The sequence below is a fragment of the Cyanistes caeruleus genome, chromosome 1 (genome assembly GCF_971803275.1).
Source record: "Cyanistes caeruleus chromosome 1, bCyaCae1.hap1.1, whole genome shotgun sequence".
Taxonomy (NCBI): domain Eukaryota; kingdom Metazoa; phylum Chordata; class Aves; order Passeriformes; family Paridae; genus Cyanistes; species Cyanistes caeruleus.
Window position 1 is genome coordinate 135,673,866 of NC_141701.1, and position 23,443 is coordinate 135,697,308.

The 23,443-nt window shown below is 38.2% G+C and overlaps 1 protein-coding gene across 8 annotated transcripts in view; it reads right to left on the reverse strand.

Annotated features, from left to right (window-relative positions):
• Window positions 1-8,443: 8,443 nt before the first annotated feature.
• The window catches only part of PRTFDC1 (phosphoribosyl transferase domain containing 1), a 47,656-nt gene continuing 32,656 nt past the window's right edge, over window positions 8,444-23,443 (reverse strand). For 2 of the 8 annotated variants that reach the window (XM_086861278.1, XM_023920154.2), the window contains exons 5-9: window positions 14,254-14,271; window positions 12,748-12,830; window positions 12,288-12,334; window positions 10,334-10,410; window positions 8,444-9,708 (exon numbers count right to left, since the gene is read on the reverse strand). In XM_086861278.1, the coding sequence (XP_086717404.1) occupies window positions 9,661-9,708; window positions 10,334-10,410; window positions 12,288-12,334; window positions 12,748-12,830; window positions 14,254-14,271 (273 nt within the window). In that variant the 3' untranslated portion in view covers window positions 8,444-9,660. Of the gene's footprint in view, window positions 9,709-10,333; window positions 10,411-11,927; window positions 11,958-12,287; window positions 12,335-12,747; window positions 12,831-14,252; window positions 14,272-15,585; window positions 15,856-23,443 lie in introns of those variants that run through there. The other 6 variants (XR_015278900.1, XM_086861288.1, XM_086861299.1 and 3 more) reach the window with 5 other exon arrangements.

Genomic DNA, 23,443 nt, shown 5'->3' on the forward strand with positions numbered 1-23,443 from the left:
GGCATTGCCACAAAAATCTGTGCCAGGAGCTCAGATGAGGCCCAGCATATATTCTGTGCTATTGTCACGGCTGGAAGGGCTGAAATGATGAAGGATATTTCTCTAAAGACAGTTGGACTCATTTCAAGGCTGCCTTATTATGCCATAAAATGTCACTGGAGCAAGAGGAAATAATTCCATAGTTGCTGAGATAACTCAGAACATACGCAAGATGTATTGGGAGACATTGACCTGCTGTGGGAAGCACGAGGGAGGGCAACAAGAAAGTTAATTTGGATGAGCAACCTGCATTGCCACCTTTGAAATATACTTGTTGGAAGAGGGAAAGTGAGAATCCTACATTAAAACCAGACTTGTGAGGGTTCCCTTAACTGAAAATTCTGAGGTCAGTAAAGCAGAGCTAATGAAGCACAGTTGATATGCAATGAGGCAGCAATTCTGTGACTTAAATTTACTGACCTAAAACATTGAACACAGAAATTCTGGTAGAATTCTGGAAAATTCCTGAGAGTATGAGAAAAATTCCTTTTACCTGAGACTATCAAGACAGGGACAGAAATGACTGATTTTTACTTTGAGCTGTTTTTCTATGTCCACATTTCTTTAACACCTATTATTATAGGAACATTATACATAAATAAGAACTATTTTTGTCCTTCAGAAAGCAACTAATGCAAATAGTGACACCTGAATACTTAATTGCCTTTTTAAACTAACTTTTAGAGCAAATTTGATGTGAATTTACTCAGAAGAGTGATGGCAACTTCCCAAGATTTTTCATCTTAGGTGAACATGTAGACAAAAGAATAAATCAAACATTTTTTTTTCCTGGAATGACTAATTAGAAGACTCTTGAAAATAAGCTGATGAGGGACTTATGCAAAGCGTGTCAAAGAAGAAGAAAATTTTTAAAAAGCCAGAATCTCTCCAAACTCTAAATTCTTAAATAATTATTTACAAGGTGACAGATCTTTATCTATTAGCTCTCGGTTTTTATGATAACTACAGTATTACCTACTAGGACACTACATTTTCCTATATATCAAAATTGTCTGAAAGAGTAAAGGCAGCAGCTTATTTCAACAGCAGCAGAGAACATCAACTAGGCCTTGGTGCCTTAGGTGTTTTGTGTATCTTGGTACTATAGTTTTGATTAAACCTAAACATGGAAATCACCTACTTTGTCGATTTTCAGAATAACTTTTTCCCACTCACCCTATTATCTCAGTTGTAGCCAACTACAGGCTGGGAGGCTGGGAGGAAGTAGCAGGTCAGGAATGGTAATTTTGAGCTGTAAAACTCACATTTATGAAGCAGTCACAGGCAAGAGTGAATGCCAGTGGAGGGTGAGAAAAACTGGTTCTGGAAAGAAGCCGAACCAAGGTAGCAACAGCAACCAAGGAGATCAGCACAAAACCTCGGGACAAGGGCAGTGATGTTTATAAAGGTAGTGTGATGACATTTTTTAATTTAGAGCTTGTTCTTGGTGAAAAGCTAACTCCTACACCTTTACAGTTTTAAACAGTGATCCCATCTGCTCTAACACTGGGAGCTGGGCTTGGAAAATACCAGATCTCAGCAGGGTGCTGGACTTGAGACTTGACGTGGGAGCTGCCACGAGAGGCTCTGAGCCCTGAGGGAGCACTGTGCTTCTGACCAGCTGCTCTAGCTGCTGAATAAACCAGACTGTTGTTGTCCTTCTCATCCTCCCAGCCCAGCCCTCCCAAAAATGGCAGGGTAAAATGCCACTATCCCCATTCCAGTTCAACCCAAAGCTGTTGCTCCATAGGCTGTGCTGATACCCAGTAGTTTGTGGCCACTCCTGTGCTACATAACTGATAATAGTTTTACATAGTTTAGTGCTTTGGCTGGGAGAGGGTTTCTCTTAGCAAATTAAGGTAGAAGACACAAAGGTTCTGGCTGCTCTGTCAGGATAATGGCTGTGGATGAAACTGTGGCTTTAGGCAGGCCAGGTTGGTCTTGAGGAACCTCAAGGGAGAAAACCTTGGAATTCATGGGCAGGTGAACTTCAGAGGAGAATAAAGAAGCTGTGATGATTGTTATGATTCATAAACAAGAGTTTATATTCTACTCTTTTTGCTTTACTAGAAATGGGCCTTGGGAATTATTATGGATTTGGAAAGTCTGCCTAATAATGGCTGAGAAGAACTACGATTAGCCTTTGTCTCCTCAGGTGAGGAAGATTTACCTCAACAGCAGAAACTTCCAGAAAACATTGGTGAATTAACCAGTGGTGATCCTTACTTCAAACTGCATGGCTGCTTTCCCATCATATTTCCTGATGCATTCAATTTTGGTCCCAAAAATTACATTCTTGTAGTTAACAGTAGTACCACCATTCCTAATTTTATGCCAATGCCATTATATTAAAGGAGGCAAAAAGACTGTTTGGAATAACATCCATACTGAAAATAATACTATGTTCATGTGTACACCTATACTAACAAATATCTGTTGGTGCAATCTTGCTCAGACTCCATAGGGGCTTAACTTGGGGTGCGTGAGCAATGACGGTCACTTGGTCTGTGTTCCCCTGTAGGAACAGGGCTTGTGTGTGTGGAGCCATTCAAACACAGACAGCAGGCACTCCTTCCTGAGTGGCTTTACAAACAGTTTTCACAACCTATTTTGGCTTCACAAAAATCATCCTTCTGCATAAAATAATTTACATGTCTCAGAGACTGCTGAAGTTGAGACAGTCTAAACACAGTTTAGGGGATGGAAAATAACCATGGTAAAACTGTTCCCAACCAAAGACTTCAGATCTGCCTGGGGCAGTGCCTGATGTGCCTTGATTCCCTTCTTTGCTTCTGCATAGGAAATGAGTTTTTATGTTTGACTCTTTTTCTATAAATAAATGGACCATAATCAGGAAAACACTTGCTAGCTTTGGACTCCAGCTTGTGACTTGTGTGGGGAAAATATTAAAATACTTTGAGGCATATTTTGGCTAGACTGCTGTGAGATATGGCTGAAGCCTGACAGACTCAACAGTGTGCCAGACCTGAGCAGGATAAATCCTATTTGGTCTTTATCTGAGTACTGGAGCTAGAAAAGCTGCAGCAAAGGAGAATGTTTGTTGTGCTGATTTGTGTCACAGTGGATGGATTCCTCCTCCAGCCCCAGCTGCTGCCTAAGCTCTGGCAACAAATGAAACCACACTGGACAGTGGTGGTGGCACAAAATTGTCCCTCCATGCCTTGCAAGCCAGTCACCTCCACTCTGATACTTCTGGATACAAAGCAGAGATTTTTTTTTCCCCCCTAAAGTTAAATATTTGCTACTTTTCTTAAAATCTCTTATGAAAGACCAATGTCTGCCACTCAGCAGAGTATCTCAGCACTTTTTCAGTTTTGTTTTCTCTTAATATTGCAAACTCAGCAGTGTTTGTCTGCAGACCATTCTTTACCTCTCTCCCAGCACCTGCTGATCTTGTAAATTGGTTCATAGGCTAAGAGGAATTGGGATAAATTAAGATGTAAGGAATAGGAGTAAAGCTGGAGATGGAAAGACCTTAAAATCTCAGAAAATAGGACAGAGAGGCTGTGAGGAACAACACTGGAATCTATACAGATGGAGTAACATCAGTGTCTACTACTTTACTAAATTTAAAACAGAGAGATTGAGATTAACTTTACAGGGCTGAGATTGTCTTGTCTACAGCTTAGGCAAAATAGTGCTGGAAGCTTCGGTTGGGTGGTTGTAGTTAAATGCTTGAAGACAGTTAATGGTATCATGTTATTATGTGAAATGCTTCTGAAGGAAGATAAACAAATTCAGTTTATTATGGTTTTCTTTCCCATATGGCACAAATGGGCCCAGGACCAAACTGGCTCTCAGCAGAAAGCTCCCTTCTCCACACTCATTCAGCAGGTCATATTTAACCAATTTTAATATCTTGCCTGTACACCCACTGGTGGATCCATTCCAGTTAGTACTCTGTGGCTTAAGTTTTTTTTATGACACTTCATTTTTTACTCTCCTTGACTCTTCTGCCACTGTTGTTGAATATTCCTTTGTAGCTGATCTGTTTTCTGTCTCTTTGTGCTAATGTTTATGCTGAGTTATTATTTCCAAAAGCTAAATTTTGAGCACTCTCACTGCATTCCAAATTTCCTAAGAAAGAGCAGAAACACTACTACAATAATTCTCATGAAAACCCAAACAAATAAATCAATTAAACACTTGCATGATTCAGAAAGACAAAAGAGATATTCATGCCCACATGAAAGAATGACACGATTGTGTTTGCCTCTTCTTTTTGTTGTGATATCCTCCTGTTTTCATTCCAAGTTATGTTACTGCATATTTTCCCAGTCTATCCAGATAGGCAAGAAACATATTTTCAAAGGTACATGGTCACTGAAGGATGCACCTAGGCACCTACCCAAGCAGGTGAAATCCCATAAAATTTTCTTCGATGCATAAGCACCTATGAAAACCTGCTTTTGAGTGTTTCAGAAAAAGGGCTGAAGTTTCCTGGTAAATAACAAGCATTTGTGAATGTCCTTAAAAACTACAGGACTGGCAAGCACTTGGTTAAAAGACATTGTGATCAAAAAGAGTACAAAACCAATATGTAACTGGAGATAAGAAATCTGAAGAAAAGAGATTAATACTTCTAGAAGTTTAGGAAAATGTAAGATTGCTGAGAAAAGGCACTTCAAGATAACTCTGTTTTCTGGCACTGCTTCCAAAACATCCTAGCTAAATTCCAATGTTTTTCTATGCAAATTCAATAGCTATGAAGGCATAACATATGTCTGTCTCCCAGCAATAGCTGTCCCTTGTGTAACCTCATGACTTAACAGCACTGATAAATGTACTAAACTCTACTAACAGTAGGAACAATGGATTTTTGAGCACATGCAGCAATGAGTTAATTTAATGAAATTTTGTGTCATGCTTAGAAACAACACTTTCTTACCATTATCAGAGGCCCAATCATGCAGGTTGAAGACAGACTAATAGAACTACAGTGCAAGTAATTTTTGTCTCTTTCTTCTATGGAAAAACAGAGGAAAATTTTCATGCCACTCCTGAAACAAACTAAAGGTCATCCTCTGAACAGTATCCAAAACTTAGTATTAGACATAAATCTCCGTACTGCAGACTCCAATAGTTTGTCAGTAGTTCATTGCTCCATGCAGCAGCAGAAGGAACAAGGCTTGACAGCAAGTATTTAACTAATTGAGTCTAAATTTCTGGATTTGGAAACCCCTTGGTGTTCCAAAACAACTGCTGGCAGCAGTGAAAAGTTCAGCTGCGGATACGCATGTGTTCATGTGAAGGTACAAAGAAACCAAGCACTGGTTTATGGACAGAAAGGAAGGCAGGGTCAGCCAGTTCTGCGTAACAGCACAAGCATCCAAACTACAGCTGACAGCCTTCAAAGGGCTTAAGGAGCCTCACCCAGAACCGATGTCTCCTTTTTTCCCTTAGAAAAAAAATTAGTGTGTTTTCTGCAAAATAAAGGACAAGCCTTCCTCAGTCTGTATTGCCTTCTTTCCCTTCTGATTATTTATAAGTGCATAATACTGTTGTATCTTCACAAGTAATTATCCTTTTAACACTACAAAATAATCTTACAGTATAGTTTATGGCTTGTGACCAAACTTTTCTATCTGTCCAAGTGTTGCTGTGGTGCTGTCACTGCTCTGAATATCCCTGGCAAGCACAGCAGTCATTCCCTAATGGTACAAACATTTCAGCCAGGTACTGGGATAACTGTACAAGGCTGCCTTCCCAGAGGAAGGCATTAAAAAAGTAACTGTGAAAAGTGTATGAAATTAGGATACAAGCTTTTATTTTCCCTCCACTGTATTTCCAATGTTTTGAAAGGATGGCTAAAGCACCTGACACCCTGCTTCTCTCACTTAAGAGGTTTATAATGGGGGCACTGAGACAAGCACAGGAGGAGGCTGGCTCAGACACCTTAGTCATGTGGAGGGTGCAGCCAGAGCTAACTTTTAGAAGACTGAACTAACACACACCTACATTAATTTATGTACCTACATTTCTCCCTCCAGTTTAAGGAGAAGAATTTAGGATACCTTTCCCAGTACACTGAGATACCGCATTCATCTCAGATCTTAATATAAAGACTATGAGAGGTTTCAGAAAACATTTAAAAGGTAAAAGAAGGACAAAGAATCCTGAAATATGATGGTTTTACAAAAGGGCAAGGAACCTTTCTGTCTCTTCCTATGCAACCCTGTAATGGTTTTCTTTTGAGACTCATTTTTGACTGAAACTGAAAATTAAAGTTTTCAAGGTAGCTAGAATCAATCACAGTTTGCATGTGTAACGAATTTGATTACAATAGGGGTTTTCACTGCTAGATTATCTGAGAAAATCAAAATACTCAGAGAAACTGAGTCAGCCTTTATCTTCTTCAGTATAAAGAAATATTAAAATTTAGAATTAACAAAATTTTTATTTACATAAATCTTATTCTTCTGTAGATCAATAATAATAACTTATGATCCAAGTACATCTGAAAGTTAAGCATTTTACTGCGTGTAAAATATGATGATTTGACACTTTCACAGATCAGAAACTGTTCTGCAGCTGAATATCACATACAGTTAGTATTGTATTTTGGGGGGAAATGTTGGAATTTTGCATTATAAAAATTTTTTAGTAACACTTGAAGGATTAACATGACACAGTCAAGAAATATATCACTAATAGCAATCAATCAAACAATCAATCAATCAATCAACCAGATTATTTCCTAAATATACTATTCAAACTAAACAGACTATTTCCTATTTGTTAAGCTTAACTAGAAGAGTGCAGCAGCTGATTCAGTTAAAAAAAATCTTAACTGCAGACTTTTTAGACTATTTAAATTCTATTTTTTAGGCAGAAATTACTAGATATTCAGACCATATCTATGGTTTGCAACATGAAATCCTAATGTATATTCAGTTAACCAAGGTGCAGGAATTATTCTTCCTAGTTTGACCTTCTCTCCAGAAAATCACTTCTGGATATTTTAGAATCAGAGATAAATGGACTGAATAAAGTCTAAAATCTGATGGCTGGTAAGTATTTACATCACTTTAAACAAAATTACTGTCCATGCTAATTTATATTCAGTAGGTAGGGAAAAAATGCTAGTGTTAAGTGCACAATAAGAAAAATTGAGGTAAAAATGGAAGCCTGCCCATAACACAATGTCCAAAGAAAATAATGGATTTTAAGGAACATCTTCTCCTCTTAAGTAACTGATATTGCTGAACTGATTAAAAGAACCCAGACTTAGCTTTATGGGTCATAGTGTGCAACCACAACCGAAAAAATATTTCATAGCCTTTTAGTTAAAGGAGTGGCATCAATGATACCACCAAAATGCAATAAATATTGCATTAATTCTAAGCTCACCAAAGAAACTAAGCCAAATATTAATTAGTCACACATACATGATTACCTGTTCCCTCAGTTACACTAATGGTATTTTGGAGTCTGATTCTTAATGTAATTGAAAGCTAATTTTTTCAGCTGGAAGTGCTTCAAGGAAAGAGTAATGTGGATGGCAACTGAGATACCTGGAGATGCTCAGATACATATAGATACACAATTCAAATATGACATCAGAAGAGAAGATCCATCTTATTCACAGAATAATTCCACATGCAAATTCACTAGTGTAATGTGTATGGTCCTTTTTCACAATGTTAAAAATATGATACCAGGAGGAAATGGAATTTTAAGCAACATTCCAGTTCTCATATTTTCTAAAAATCTGGTCTTTTAACTATGTAAATTTTAATAATCTGAGTCTTCCAATTAAACAATTTTAATACTGCCTGAATGATGTGTCTACAGTACTTCATATTCTCACAATAATTTTACACTAACTTGCTACATTTTTATTGTTATTGCTGAAAGCTGGTAATTGTAGCAAGGTGAATTGGACTGTAATTTTTTAAGAAGAGATGAAAAAAAAGAAACAACCCAATGGATGTCCTGGACTACCCCTAAGTCTAAGCATGTCAGTCTATGCAATGTGTCATTACTACTAAATCCATAGCAGTCAGAAGCATTAAGAAAACTTTACCACTCTCATCAAACAAAAAGAGATGAAATTCTTCAGCAGCTTCTTCCAGGGTCTGTAAGAGTATGCATTATTCTCTAAAACAGAAGAAATTTACTCTGAGGGAAAGATTTTCAACAGAAAATAGAAGTTAAAGCTGTAGAGATGAGCTAAGGCATTTCTCTAGCAATCACCATAATTCTTTGATCTTTTTCATTCCCTTAACATCGTGGATTTTATACAAATAACAATAGCTTATCAGCTACAGAATACATAATTATGGTATGTTTAGATTACCAGGTAAATGCATATTTTTTAAAAACTTTTATGGGATATGCAAAACATGCTGAAGTGGGAAAACAAACTCTGCAATGTAACAAGTATTCTTAATGTTTCTTTATTAGTTTATAGGAATCTGCAGCTAGTAACAATCTGCCTCTCACAGTTCAGAGCAAAGCTACTGATACACAGCTACTTACTTTGCACTGGTTTCCCTCAACAAGTTGTTAAGAACACTTATATTCAATACAGAATTAAATTTTTCACAGCTAATACAGTACCCAAAATTCACAAACTTCTTGAAACATGATCTATAAAGAAAGGACTCTAGGATCTACAGCACTCATGCATTAACTGATTTTCTGTGTTGTCCTATAAATTTCTTCTTTTATTTCTATACAAGTCTTCTTCAGCATAGTCAGATCTGTATTCGTGAAGATGACACATAGTTACAAGAAATCTCTACTTAGTTAAAAAAATCAAATCATAACTGAATAATTGTCTGACTAGAATTAAACTTTTGTGCTTAATGAGGTTTAGTTAAGAATATAAGCTCAGGAGAACACTGTTTATGACCTAGAGAAGAAGGGGATACCATGCAGAAATTCAAACCTGCCTGGCATTGGTTTGTCTTGATTAAAATTCAGCACATTAAACATGTCAGATTTATGGCTACATGACATACCAGAACCATGATATATTCCAATTTGGGGTCAACAGTGTCTTGCAAAGGTTCATTTTGACCTGCACTGTAATTCAGCACATTCTGAGAGCTAAAATTTCGTTCAGAAGAGTGAGTAATGAACTGCAACACAACACAGAACTTCCCAACACAACTTGAACTGTGGAATTAAATCAAAATAATGCTTTCAATTTGTTAGCAACATGTCTGACCAAGGCTAGAGGCATGATGAAGTCAATAAAGTCTTGTTAAATAATCTTCATGCACAGAATGGCACTTTTGAACTATCTTGTGCAACACCGTGAAGTACATAAATTGCAGTAGGTGGAATGAAGGACTGAGCAAAGAAAAGATGTGTTCACAATGTGACCCGAGGCATACAAGTTATTAGTCAAAAGGCATCTTAGGTGATAATTTTAATACTTAATAAAGGTAGTAACTGTGAAAGTCCTATGTTTCACATTTTAGATAAGAGCTCTCACGTCTATAAATATTCATTAGCATCTCTAGAGTAAACGCCTTATTATACCGAGTTGAAAGACATACAAGTCAGTTGAATTGCTTTTCTGGGAGATGCTTGTGGGACTGCAGTCAAATTTCTGCTTCACAGAAATATCCAGGTGTGGATGTTACTGCTTTAGACTCTGTATTTTGTTTTGCCATGATCATTGATAACACATATGTGCTGAAAAAAACCAGAACAGATTGCAAAAGTATGGTTGAGTACATTATTAATTATTAATTCATTGTTCAGAAATACTTAGGCTTGGCCAACCTACTGATCTTACAATTACTCTTTCCTTTCCAGACATCTGGAATTCTGATTTAACTTTCTAGCTACAGCACTTTTTCCCACTTGGAATTCCCAGCTTTGAGGTGCACCCCTGGGAGTACCACAAGAAGCAAAGGAAAAGTTTGCACCTTTTTTCCATCCTCATTTCTCAGAGAAAGGGGACAGGCAGCACGGCATCCAGAGAATGTCTGACCTGTGTCTGTGTTGCACTTTTGCTGCTGTCTCAGCACATACTGGCAGTGGTGGTCCTGAGGAGCCCTAGGCTCACAGAAGATGGAAATTTAGGGAACTCCTGGGGGCAGGAACTGTTCACAGCGCTGAGCAGGGACTCCTTTGGATTATTTAAGGTTTTGTAGAGAGTTTTGTATTCGCTGAAAGGATCCCAAATCCCAACCACGTCAAGGATATACTTCTACAGGGCCCCAAAGATGATACAGATTATGGGATGTTTATGGCAATAGATACAGGAAAAGTAGATCAGTGACTTTTTAAACTGTTTCTTAAATAAGAAACTTACGTTTAGATCTCTGAAGTGCTCATTGTAGTCTAAGGCATAGCCTACCACAAACAAATCTGGAATTTCAAATCCGTAATCTGTTTTGAGACAAATAGAAAACACCATCAATACAAGATCAGTGGCAGTTATAAGCCATTAAATTCATGTGTGGTCCTCAACAAGCAAACTCTACTGATGTATAGTCAGCTGGGGCTATGTTACCTTTGAATCTGAAACATCTTGGTCAGCAGTAGCCCCATAACCAGTTCCCAGTCATGGGGAGGGGGGAGGGGGGGGGAATTTGTATAAAATTATCATTGGCAAATTGTGGTAGGAAGTTAAAATCAGAGCTGGAACATTCTGCTTGCATTTGGAAGTTCCACTGGTATACATGTGTGATGATTACTGTCCTGTATCACAGGAATGATGGAAAAATGTAGACTATTAAATCAGAAGTAACTTTCAGAGATCTATATATTTTCTGCTAAGAATAGCAAAATCTATCTCATATTTTACGCTACCAAAACATGTGAAATGCTTCTTAAATTAAAGCCCCAACCTTATGAAGATCCAAGCACATGCTTAACAAAGTAAATGCATGCAGTGCTCCTCAATTATACAACTCACACACCTGAAGCTAAGCACAGACATGCATCTTTTTGAGTGTGAAGGTCAGCACTACATAAAACAAGTTAAACTCTTTCCAAATTGTTCTCTACATAACTAGAGGAAAACCCAGTCTTACAGACACAAAAATAGGTCCACATAAAAAATTCTACAGGTATTCAGTTAAGGAATTTATTAATTTGTTTCAGATTGAGAGTTATTGGAATTGTAAATTTAGGTAAGTGAGGAAATGATACAGCACTGTCAGTGATGTACAAAAGAGATCTCTGGTGTTTTATAAAATTCATAACACAATGAATAAACAAGGATAAAATTTGTTTCATTCAAAAGTTAATACATAAAAATATAAAGCTGCCCTTCATGAAGTAATTGTATTGCCTCTTTTATATGTTTAGCATTAGTGAATCCAGTCAAATATATGCCTGAATTTACTGGACTAAATTCTAAATGTTAAAAATACTACTCCACTGTATAAAAAGTTGTACAACAAAATGTTTGGATTATAGTTCAGATAACAGGACTAAAACCCCAGGGCCATGCCTCCATGCTGCCTCCTGATACTCACCTGCCTACTCTCCTTCTACCCTCCTCCCCAGCTCAGCTGACCAGATACTTCTTCAGTAGCAAATACTGGTCGATCTCTTCTAGATGGATCTATTCTTTTCCTATTTAGCCACATACCTGTTATTACATCATTTATTCTAAATAAGTCTAAAATGACAGTTGCTTGGTATAGCTCCATTTACAGCTTCATCATAACACTGTATAAGGATCAATAATTTAGAAAGAAATGGTGCTGGTGTGGTGCAAACTGAGCAGCAGGAGAAAGTTTAAAAAGCCCAATTCATCTTCTGCTCTTTAGGGGGTGGGATTTAATTACAGTATCAGTGTTTTGCCTTTGAAAAATAATACCGAAAAAAAACCAGAAGTGCTTTTCTGAATAATAAAAAAAAATTAAACTTGTTAATACTTAGTCACAATAAAACACCTTTTATGCTCAGATGTAATCCTGCAGCTCCTCCAGAGATGCAATGAGGAAGGAAAAAGAAGAAATGGGTATTCTCTTCAATATTGTTTGTCAGAGACAGAAGATAAAACACTCACCTTTCATCGATAAAATTAAACCCTTTCAAAATTTCCCAAAAAAGTTAGTATTCTGTGGAAAACCTAAGTAGGGTAGGCTTTCCAAATGACAATTATACAAATCCTTCCATTGCATCCCATAGACCCATTGATAACTGGTATTTTACAATGCTTCTAGAAGTCCATAGAATATTATGAAAGGCAAGTGACAGAGCAGTGGTAACTTCTTCTACTGTCAAGTAGAGATTTTCAGAACACCACTTACAATCTGGTCTGTACCCATCAGGCCGAGATGTTCTTTTCACCAACAAACTGCAATTAAAAATAAAATAAACCCCATTTAAATCTAGATATGTAACTGAATAACACACATAAAAACTATTCCCTTTATCAAAAATCTTCTGAGCCATGTGAGTCACTGTTCTTGTTCTGTTTGTCTTCCTGACAACATCCTGATTGCAGGGAAGAGCTGGGTGTATTCCCCTCCCAAGTCCATCAGTGCCAGTCTTGAAATGGCTGGATGGTCATTGCCAAGGCAGAACAATACAAAAGCATTTCCCCTCCTTTCCTTCACCCTCCCCTTAGTGCCTCAGGCAGCTCCTCTGCACAGCTCTCCTTCATACTGCAGCACCAAATTAAAGCAAGATCTCTGAATGGGAATCTACTCTGGAAAATATGCTGGACTAGACTAAGTAATTACTAGGTTTTGTGATCATTTTACTCACCTTGCCACTTTAATCATTTTCGGCTTGTATTTTTCTATATTGTTAAGCAGAACTTTCATGGTTCTTCCGGTTCCAACAATATCCTTATAAAAAAAGAAAGATAAAGTAAGTAAAACAAAAAGGAAAGCTGAAAGGAGGAAATCTGGACAATGACTGAGAAGTTCTACATTCTTATTTTGTAGAGATGATTTATTTTTCCAGTGCATTGTAAACCACATCCAAAAAAGGTTATAATTGAGCTTACACTCTTTGAAGTAAGCACTTTCTATTCATAAAATTATCAGTTCAAGGACTGTCCACCTCCTCTTGAAAACAGTTATGTTGCAAGTACTTGGGATGTAACTCGGGACTGGAGATGATTGTACTGGGCACTGCAAGGATGCAGAGATTAGACTTGTCATATTATGCTTGAGATCACAGTACGTCAACATGTCTCCATGTCTTGACTAAATCTGCCCTATTTTTTGCTTTATTAGCACAGTACAAGTGTGCTTTCTCCAGAGCTGCCATGTCCAATATAATTTCAGTGAGATCAGTAGGTACCTGGCTAGAAAACTGACCATGGAGAGTAGCTGTTGATCCTGAACTCTGGGGGTAGATTAGCAACACCTTGTCTCTGCCCTCCAGCTGTTTAATAGTGTTAACAAAATTTGCTGTGGGCATTTTTAATTTCTGTTAAAGCAGTTGGAATGAGTAAATATGGAACTCTTGGCAGCTATTGAGGTAACCAGCCATCTCTGTAGCTGATGGCTTTTCTCCCATCCTTTGCTAAGAGAAGAGATTTCAACAGTATACAGCTCGTTACACTGTCCAGCTTACTTCCCAAACAACCAGTAGACTGGTTCTGAAATGCCAGGCAGATCCTAAGGGGCTCTCTAGCTGTCCCAGTTGCTTATTCAACATTTTCAGAGAATCACCTATCTTAATCATATGAGAATTTGGAGCACCAGTGGAGGGACATGTTCTTTCCCTCTGCAACTGAACACTGCTGACTTACATCAGCACAGCTCTGTGATGGGCTGTCCCTCGGGGACACTGCTGGGCGGAGAGCCGGATGCAGGAGTCAGGGGCATTGAGGGAATGACTGACATTCCCAAACAGACTGTGAACAACCCTAGGGCTGTAAAACATATGCAGGGCCACTGTTTCAAAGTCATGCACCTGAGAAATGCAGGGCATCACTGCAATTGATTCATGGTCCTCCAAGGAACAGAACAACTTGAAGAACAGGAGTTGATGAAACCACAGAAAGAACAAATCAAATGAGGCAGAAACAAAGACTCCTGGATATCACAAGGCAGAGCACCAGTTAGTGACAGCAATGTAGTTAGATCTGTCATGCAATTGCAAAAAGACTGAGAGGCCATTAAGCAAATCAACCCCTCTCCCTCTTTGCCACCACACAGAGCAAGAAGTGTAAACACAGGACTTAGAAACTGAACAGCCAATCATGATTTGGCTGTGTGACTTTATCTAAGTACAGTATGACATAAACACCCAGCTTACCTCCACAATTAGAACATTCTGGAAGAAACAAACAAAAATGAATACAATTACATAATATTCACATAGTAAAAGAAACAAATGTTTAAAAAAGGGAAATGAAGATAGGTCCATGTGCATATGTACAACACAGTAGGACACAAGGAGTTTCCTGTTTCATTTTTGTGCCCTGAAAAAGAGCCAGCCATAAGAGCAAGCCCTGCAGTCAGGGACCACAACTTAATTCAGCTCTGTCTAGATGATCCTCTTTGTCCAAGAACGGATGTAGCTTTGGAAAATAAAATTAGATGGAAGAAATCCAAATAGGACGAGCTTCACTTCATTCCAGCGTCTCTAGCTGTGTACTGCAGTGAACCCTATAGTTCACTAGAATACTATTTCCAGTGTTAGTATGAGAATACAGAAATAATATTCTTTCTCTGAAATAAATGCTCTTCCTCCCTCCACCCACACCCCAGCAACTTCACAGTAAAGGATTAGAGCTGATGAACTTATGAAAGTTGTAACACCCACTCTCATACTGCAAAGCACCTTCTTTCTCTTCAGATACTGCTGCTGAAATCAGTAGTATTTGAAGAGGAGTGGCCCAGCCAAGAGCAGTGATGTCAAGCTTTATGACTGTATCATCACATAGGCTGGATCTTTTTGCTGAAATGGTTCATCAATGTTCCAGGAATTACAATGTCTAAGGATACTTCAGTTCTTCTACTAAAAGCAATAATAAGATGTAATGTCCTTATTAGAAGAAATAAAATCTATTTATTAGTAGGCATGATCACATGCACGATCAAAAGGATGGACTCTTAGAATCTTGCATTAAGATCTACCTTCAGAAGTGAAACCTGCAGTAGCAAGAGGAAAGTTGTTTCACAAATACCTTTATCTGTCAATGTATGCATCTTACATGGATGTGCACGCTGAGTGTCCTGCAAAACCTCAGGACCACATAGTTTCATATCCATGCAGTATCCACCAGCCTAGCTTACATTCCCCTTCCTTTCTATCAGGCTTGTTGGCTTTACTACATACCTAACATGGAGACTGTTTAACTTTCTTTTCCATAACAGAAACCCAAGGCTGAGAGCTGAAAGAGAGACTCAAACACATGGAGGAGTGTGTGAAAGAAGCGTGCTCACAACCAGCACATCTTTAACAGCTTCATTAACTGATATGTAAATAATTTCTAATCTTCAAACCAGAAATTATTAATATAGATTATCCATATTTATATTCATACTGCAGCTCTTCCTAACACTCACAGTGCTTGGTAGGGAGACATGGCATACTTCATGCATTAAGCACTACAGAAACATGTTACCACACACTGTATTATACCTGGATGCTTCTGAAATGGCAAAACACTTGGTAAAGGTGTGGAGGGAACTCCCGATAGCAGTTGAGCAAATGTCAGCAATGGAGATACCACTCAAGAAAGCCACTAATTTAGACTGATTCCACTCTGGTGGAATGTATATTAATCTTGGAGGGAGGCTCCTTTTTGGTGTTTTCATAACAGGTTTCACTGGTGGTTATCCTGCTTGGCACTCCTGACTTTCAACCTCTCAGCTGCTGACACACACAACTTTGGAGCTCAAACACCTAGTCCTGTGAAGGCAAAAAGTTAAAGGCCTCTTAACAACAAAAGTCTGAAGACACCCTGCCTCTAGAAACTTCTCCCTTCAAGAAAAAAATGGAAGTATATCAGTTGTCTAGATAAGATGAAGACCCAAAACCATATTCAGGAGAAACTTATGACAGGTGTGTAGGAACACATTTTTTTTGAAGGAAACTATGTGGATCCAAAACCAATTTGTTCTCATCTGGCTTCTTATATGAAGTCATAAGTGGGAAAAAGACTTCTGAGGACTAGATTAGGACACCTGGGTCTGAGGCATAATGAAATTACTTGATTCAGTCAGTGGACACCTGAAGATAATGTGCAGGAGTAATTGCTTAACCACCCCAAGGAACTTGTGCAGCTGGTGATATATGTAAATACTGATGTGTTTACACACACACACACACACACACACGCACACACGCACACACGCACACACACACACACACACACATATATATATATATATATATATATATATATATATATATATATATATATATATATATGCTATAGGGAGAAAGCAAAAGAGTTGACAAGGAAAGAACCTCACCAGAACTAAAAATGGAAATGAACTCTTAGTACCAGGCCCAGTGAGAGTAGCCATGGTCAAACACAGCCCATGGATCTCAAGGCAGGTCCATAGAGTTGAGACAGGTTCAACAAAGCCAGCCTATGAGTCAGGGTCTGGGTCAATGTTTTCAGTAATGTACAGGTTTGGCTGTAGCTGAGCTGAAGGTCGGTACCCACACAGCACTGATCAGGCATGGACTAAGAGCCCAGGGCTGAGCTGGTGTTCCTGTGCCCACAGGTGTGAGAAGAGACCCCAAGGGACACAGGTCATGGCCATTTCTTCTCTTTTTTCTTCTATATTTGAAAGACATATTTCCTCAGTTTCCTCTTCCGCAGATTAAACAACCTCTATTTGTTCAACGTTTTCTCATAAGTTATATTTCCTAGCTTTCTGATCACTCTTCTGTTCTCCTCTGGAATTAGTTCAGTTGGTCAGAATCCTTCTCCAGTTGTGATGTTCCAAACCAGAAATAACACTTTTCCAGTGTCAAGAGGAATAAAATAACCACTTTGTATGCTTTATAAATAATCCTCCTTTCTATGTATCCCAGTACAAGAGTTACATCCTTTATAAAAATTTATAAAAATAAAAAATTACTGGTGTCTCATGTGCAACTTGTGATCCACCTATTGTCTCCAGGACTGTTGCTGAGTCAGTGCTCCCTCACTTGCATTATGCAAAAGATTACTTCTGTATAAACACAGAAGTTGGTATTCATCTTTATTGTCGTTACATGTCATTCTTTCATCCAAATTCTTAAAATAATTTCTTAAGATCATAATATCTTGTAGTATTTTTCCAGGCAGTATGAGTACCATTAAATGCTAATTCTGTCTTTTCAATCATGAATTAAATATTGTACAGTCCCTGGAGAGCATGCTTTAATGCATCTCGTCTGACAGAGAGGCATAATTAACTGTTTCTTGAGAACAGCTTTCCAACCAGTTACACATCTGCCTAATAGAAATTTAATCTTGTCTGTGTTTCCTTATCACAAATGACTCATACGAAGGAAAGAGGATTAACGTGGATCCAGACATGCCTGAAAGGTTTGTCTGGCTACAGGAGTGATAGTCACCTGCACATGACTTCAGCCAAAGTGTAAGATCTCATATTTATTGACTAATTTGAGAAGGAAGGATTTTGGTGGACTCTTTCATCCCCAAGAGTCAAAGAGTCCAACTGTTGCAAATCATATACATTGGGGAAGTTCCTGTAAGATGTCTAGGCCAGAAAACACAGATGCTGTTTTATATTATGCCCATTCTCATTACTTCCAAAACACTGATAAGGATTTTCTGTACTATGGAGAAATCCTTTATGTAAGGCCTTTGCAGTGGAAAAGCCACTATAAAATATTTAGATACGAAAACATTTTGTAACTATAAGTAAGTAGGCATCCTAACTGCTCAGAGTGATACTTTGATCCCTGTTATCATTATGCAGGGTTACTGTGTCTAAAGTCTCCCTACTTTTCAGTCATTAACTGCTGCTTATGACCAAAGGCATTCAGAGTTATTTGCCATCTTCTGGTACACAAAACCTCTCCTACAAAATACTGTGCTGGGAAACTGACTGTATTGCTGCCTATCCCCTACCTTTCTACTGTTGAAGCAGTCTACAGCTAGATTTCAGAAAAAGGATGGAACAGCAGAGTAGTAGAGGAACAAACTGAAAACTGCCAAGAAATGTTTTCATATACAGTGTCCAAGACAAGATAGCAGTGCCATCTAACTAAAACTGGTTGAAATAGATTAGCTCATCCTTGGTCAGATGGATAGCAGAGGAAAGAAGAATGCAATGGATATGACAGATCAGTACATCATCAGTAATGTCACCATCATCCTAAAGGCACAGCTGGCTGTGCCCAGCATCTCTTGTGAAAGGTCAGTTATGTGGAAGACCTTATTCAGGTTCACTGTGAAATCCTCATGTTTCAGGAGACCAGTATAACTCATCAGCTTGTGGTGCTGTAGCAGTAACAGACAGCTGGACAAATAGGAAGCTAAAGGACACTGAAGAAAAGATTTTTTTTCTCATGTATGTGTGTTTGAAGCTCCTGTACCAGATCAAGAATGTTTTGTCCTTTCAGACATATTAGAGGCTATTACAAAGAAGGAAACCACATGAAAAGAAAAGTAATCCAGCCTTCTGGATTCTGTCTACTTTCAAAACTCAGAGAACAAGATATAGGAATATTTACTGGCATGTTGACTAGACTAAAGGTGACTTTATTTCTGAGTAGAGCCATCTTCACTAATACAATCTCTGAAGTACATCCAGATATCTAATAATGGTGCTAATATATCTTACAGTGAGACAGAGTAAAGTAAGTTTTTTAAAATATGTCCTGGAAAGATTTCATATACATAGTCCAAATGAAAAGGGATGCTGGCTGCAGAGAATGAAACACCTTCCTACTTCCTACTGAGTCATTGTAAAAGAACCAACATTGCAAAAAATAAGCTTCCATTACTGATGGATCAGAGGCATGGCTGGGAGCTGATAAATTTGGATGACTGTGATTCATTCTGTGTTTACAACATTTTTTACCAGGTAGCTGGCAGAAAGCAGGCTGGTGCAACACATAGTCCAAGAATACCTCAAATTGGAAGGGACTCAAAAGGACCATCAAGTCCAACTCCCTGCTCTTTGCAGGATTACCTAAACTATATGACATTGACCAGATGCTTCTTGGAACTCTGACATGCTTCAGACCCTGACCACTTCCCTGGGGAACCTATTCCAGTGACTTGACCATGAAGAACCTTTTCCAACTGTCCAATCTGAACTTCCCCAGACATGGTTTCATTTCATTTCCTCCTGTCCTGTTGCTGGTCACTAGAATATGCACTGCCCATCTTGAGGAAGCTGTAGGCTGTGATGAGGGCACCCCTCAACCTTCACTTCCCCAGGCTGGACAACAAGTGACCTCAGCTGCTCCTCAAAAGTCTCGCCCTTGAGCCCTTGCACCAACTTGGTTGTCCTGGACCCACCTGATAGTCAGAAGTCTTTCTTGCTTTGTGGCACACCCCAGCACTCGAGGTGAGGCTGTCCCAGTGCAGAGCAGAGCGGGACAATCCTCTCCCTTGCATGGCTGTCCCTGATGCCCCCCAGGACAGGGCTGGCCCTCCTGGCTGCCAGGGCACTGCTGGCTCATGTACGACTTGCCATGGAGCAGGACCCCGAGGTCCCTTTCCATGGTGCTGCTCTCCAGCCTCTCATTCCTTAGTCTGTACATACAACAGGGATTACCCTGTCCCAGGTGGAGAATCTAGTTAAATTTCATACTATTGGTGATTTCCCAGCTCTCCAGCCTATGCAGATTTCTCTGTTCTCCCTCTGCCTTTGAGGGAGTCCACAGCCCCTCCTGTTTCAGCATCATTGGCAAATTTTCTTAATATACATTCAATTTTTGAGTCCAGATCTTTTATAAAAACATTAAAGAGCAGTGGCCCTAAAATTGTCCTCTGTGGTTTTGAATGCAAAGGGGTGCTGTGAAGTTTTAAAACTCTCCAGTTTCGAGGGCACTCACAGCTTGTAACTCTGTACATGAACATTTGAACTGAGCAGAAATAATATCTGCGGTGTGACATGGATCTCCACGAAAATAAAATTTGTGCTTCCATATTCTTTTCTAGACAGTAGTAAAAATAGGAGCACGTCTTGGGTCATCTGGAAAAAGGAGGTTTTTGTCAGTACTAGTACGATGTAAAATAAAAAAGAAATAATTTCTAATCCCTGGGTAGCATGTGAATTTGTCTCTCATGCTAAAGAGAATTCTCTGTGAATGTCAATTTTTTTAATAATGGAAACATGCCAAAGTTGAAAATCTGTCATTTAGTGTTTCTTAAAGCCACACAAGTTTATACACTGCAAGAAAGTATGCTGTTTTTATAGTACATTTTAAAAAAATCCTGACTTACAATAAGATGAAAACTACTCCGGCACTGAGTCAATACATTTCTATTGTTTACCTTCCCACAGGTCAGTAATAAATGGAACAATGTCAGCTAACAAGACCAAGCAGAGTAATGAGGGCATGTCTGCCTCCTGCCTGACAGTAGTTACCGCTATGGAAATTATTTTTCATCTCCCTGGAAAAGAATAAAAAATTTCTTTCTAGACTTGGATTTTGTGTTCCATTCAGAACACTGTTTTCAAATGAAAATTGCTGTGAAATAGTAGCACTTTGAAGTTAGCACTGAATAAGACTTTGAGGAAAACTGTGTCTTTGAATTAATATAAAATGTGAAATTTTAACAAGGTAAGAATTCTAAATTGCACATTTACATAGGGGGCGTATTTCCTTGAAAGCTGAAACTGTATTTCAGTAATCAAATAAACAACTGTACTTAATGTCATACTACAGCTAAGAGGACAAACTCAGCCCTCACATGTACAGCAAGAAAATCAGGTAGGTACATAAAGAGGGTACTTTCTCCTTAAATGTTTCTAAAAAAAATCAGCAGGATAGCATACATGCACTTTCTTTTTTCTTTAATAAAAAGGAAAGAAAGAACTCAAAACTGAGAAAAGAAAAATTATTTGAGACCTGAAAAAAATACATTAGAATGAAGTAAGGTTTGTAGCAGGAAGTAATAGCTTTTATTTAATTAACAGCCCATTTCCCAGTGGGGGAACATTTTTCACAAAAGAACTTTGACCTTTCAGCCCACAGCCTCAGAGAGACCACAAAATACCTTCAACAGCTGAGCCTGGGAACAAAAATTCAGAACTGCTGTATGCACTCAAAATCATGGACTGAATAAAATAGTGGCTTTACAGCACATTATAATCCTCCAGTGCAGCTGCCCTTCAACTCATTTATCAGTGTTCCACAGCTGATAATTTCCTCTCTTATTTTAGCTCAGAGGAATTCTTAACATTTTTATCTGCCCTTCTAGTCACAGGGCAGGTGATTATGTAGGGCAATCACTTTTCTTATCCTAAATTGTCTGATTACCACATTAGGTTAAAATGAAGAGTTTCTCCCAATCTTTACTTAGCCTGAAGTTTGCTGATTCTATTCAGACCAACAGAAGGATCTGCCTACTTGAAATTTCATTTCTTCCAACTATATCAGTTGCCTACTATTAATTTCCTGTTGTTAATTCCACCTTCAAACCTTGTCTCATTTACATCCTACAGTATGCCAGTACTGTACAGCAGGCTCCAAATGGATTAGTTTATCTAAAAGAAGCTTAAGTAATGACTGTGTGATAGGCAAATATGCAACCATATGGTAATATAAATTTGATAATGGCAAACTGCTTAATCCAGTAGGCAAAGGTATTAAAAAAGGCCACAGTAAAAGATAAAAAACTGTTCACATTTGGAAAAAAAAAAATTAGGTTCACCATTTTAGCAGTGATGACAGTTAACTATTGGTATAAAATGCCTGATATATGGAGGCTTCTCCATCAAGTCTCTAAATCAAAATTGTTAGTAGTTCAAAAGATACACTGTGGTACAGTGAAGAAATTATCATTTGGGACCCTTCATTCTACTCACCCATAAGTTCAGACAAGATGCTTTTGGGCCTTAAGATAAAGGAATATCTAAACAAAGCCCTTTTTGTGATCAGACCAATTAACTATCCTGGGAAGGAAAAAAAAGAAAGGGAAAAAAAAATGAACCTTAATGTGGGAAGATTGGCATAATTTGGACTGATGGAAATACTTTTATCTTCAAGTCCCCATTCATATCCTGAGTTCCTGCCTGCCTCTTTCTTGGATAGAACTATTCTTAAACTACTTGGGAGCACTTGTAACATATTGTTAGTTATACCAGCTTGCCAAGTATGCATGAATACACCACATCAAGAAAAGGTGAACTCATTTATTTGTCCAGTTCTATAAGTGAAAGCATATTTGTAAAAAAACTCCAAAACCCTCACCACCTTCCCCCCACAAAATCTCTTTATTAATCTCTATTTCTTTTTTTGTTTTGTTTTATGGGCATAAGGGAATCAAAAGCAACAATATAGCGTCTTTTTCATTTCCTTTACATAAATTTCCATTCAGCAGTCTGCATTTTCAGCTAGATTCTTTCTGAAGACATCTTTTCATGTGTACTCTGTAGCATCAGAATTACATAAATTGATAATGTGATTCTTCAAACTGAATTTTTAATGGATAATCAGTTTAGTCTTCACATATGCAATACTTGCTTTCTTAGCACTGTATTTGGGAAGCCTCAGGTACCAGTGTTTAAACAAGACATTTTATGACAGTGCCATAGAGCTAAAGAATCACTATCAAATAAAAATGAAAGAAAAATGCATCAAGTTTCAGAGAAGAGGTTCAAAGAAAGCTACAAGGGCTCCTGTGAGAAATGAAATAATTTTATGTTATGCACACAGGAATGAAATCCACAGATATTAACACTTCATCAGAATGTTAAAAAATAATATGAAAGACTTCCGTAAAATGAGACATCTAGCTAGGAACTTTCTACAGGGTTCTAGAAAAGGTCACATATGTCTCCTTTTAATCTTTTCTACTGGGCTCATCCACATCTTACGGCATACTTGGAAGGCCAGATGACATCTCAAAAATCTTATTTTTTCAGACACTTGGTTTGGTCAGTAGCAGCTGCTGATGGGAGCAAACTGGTTACCAGCTATTTAAATTGTGTCAAACAAGTTCAGAATCTCCAAGAGTTAACAGAGTGGTGGACAATAATGGAGGACCTGATGATTTGGTCTTAGAGAGCACTGTGTTGAATGCTGTGCACACTCATGTTCCACTTGCAGCCATCTTCACAGCATCCTTCTGTTGTGCATAGAAAGTAGAACAAACTACCATAATTAATCTAAAGGTAATTCAGGAATGGCTTTTGTTTCCATTTTCTCACTTTCATGAAGAAGTACAGCCTTCTGGTCATCTGGAATTGGATGAGGATTTTCTCGACATAGATGAAATAGGATTATGAACAGGTATGATGTAGAAGCAGGCAGAGAGTGGCTGAGCAGAGCCCATGTGGAAAATGGGATAGGA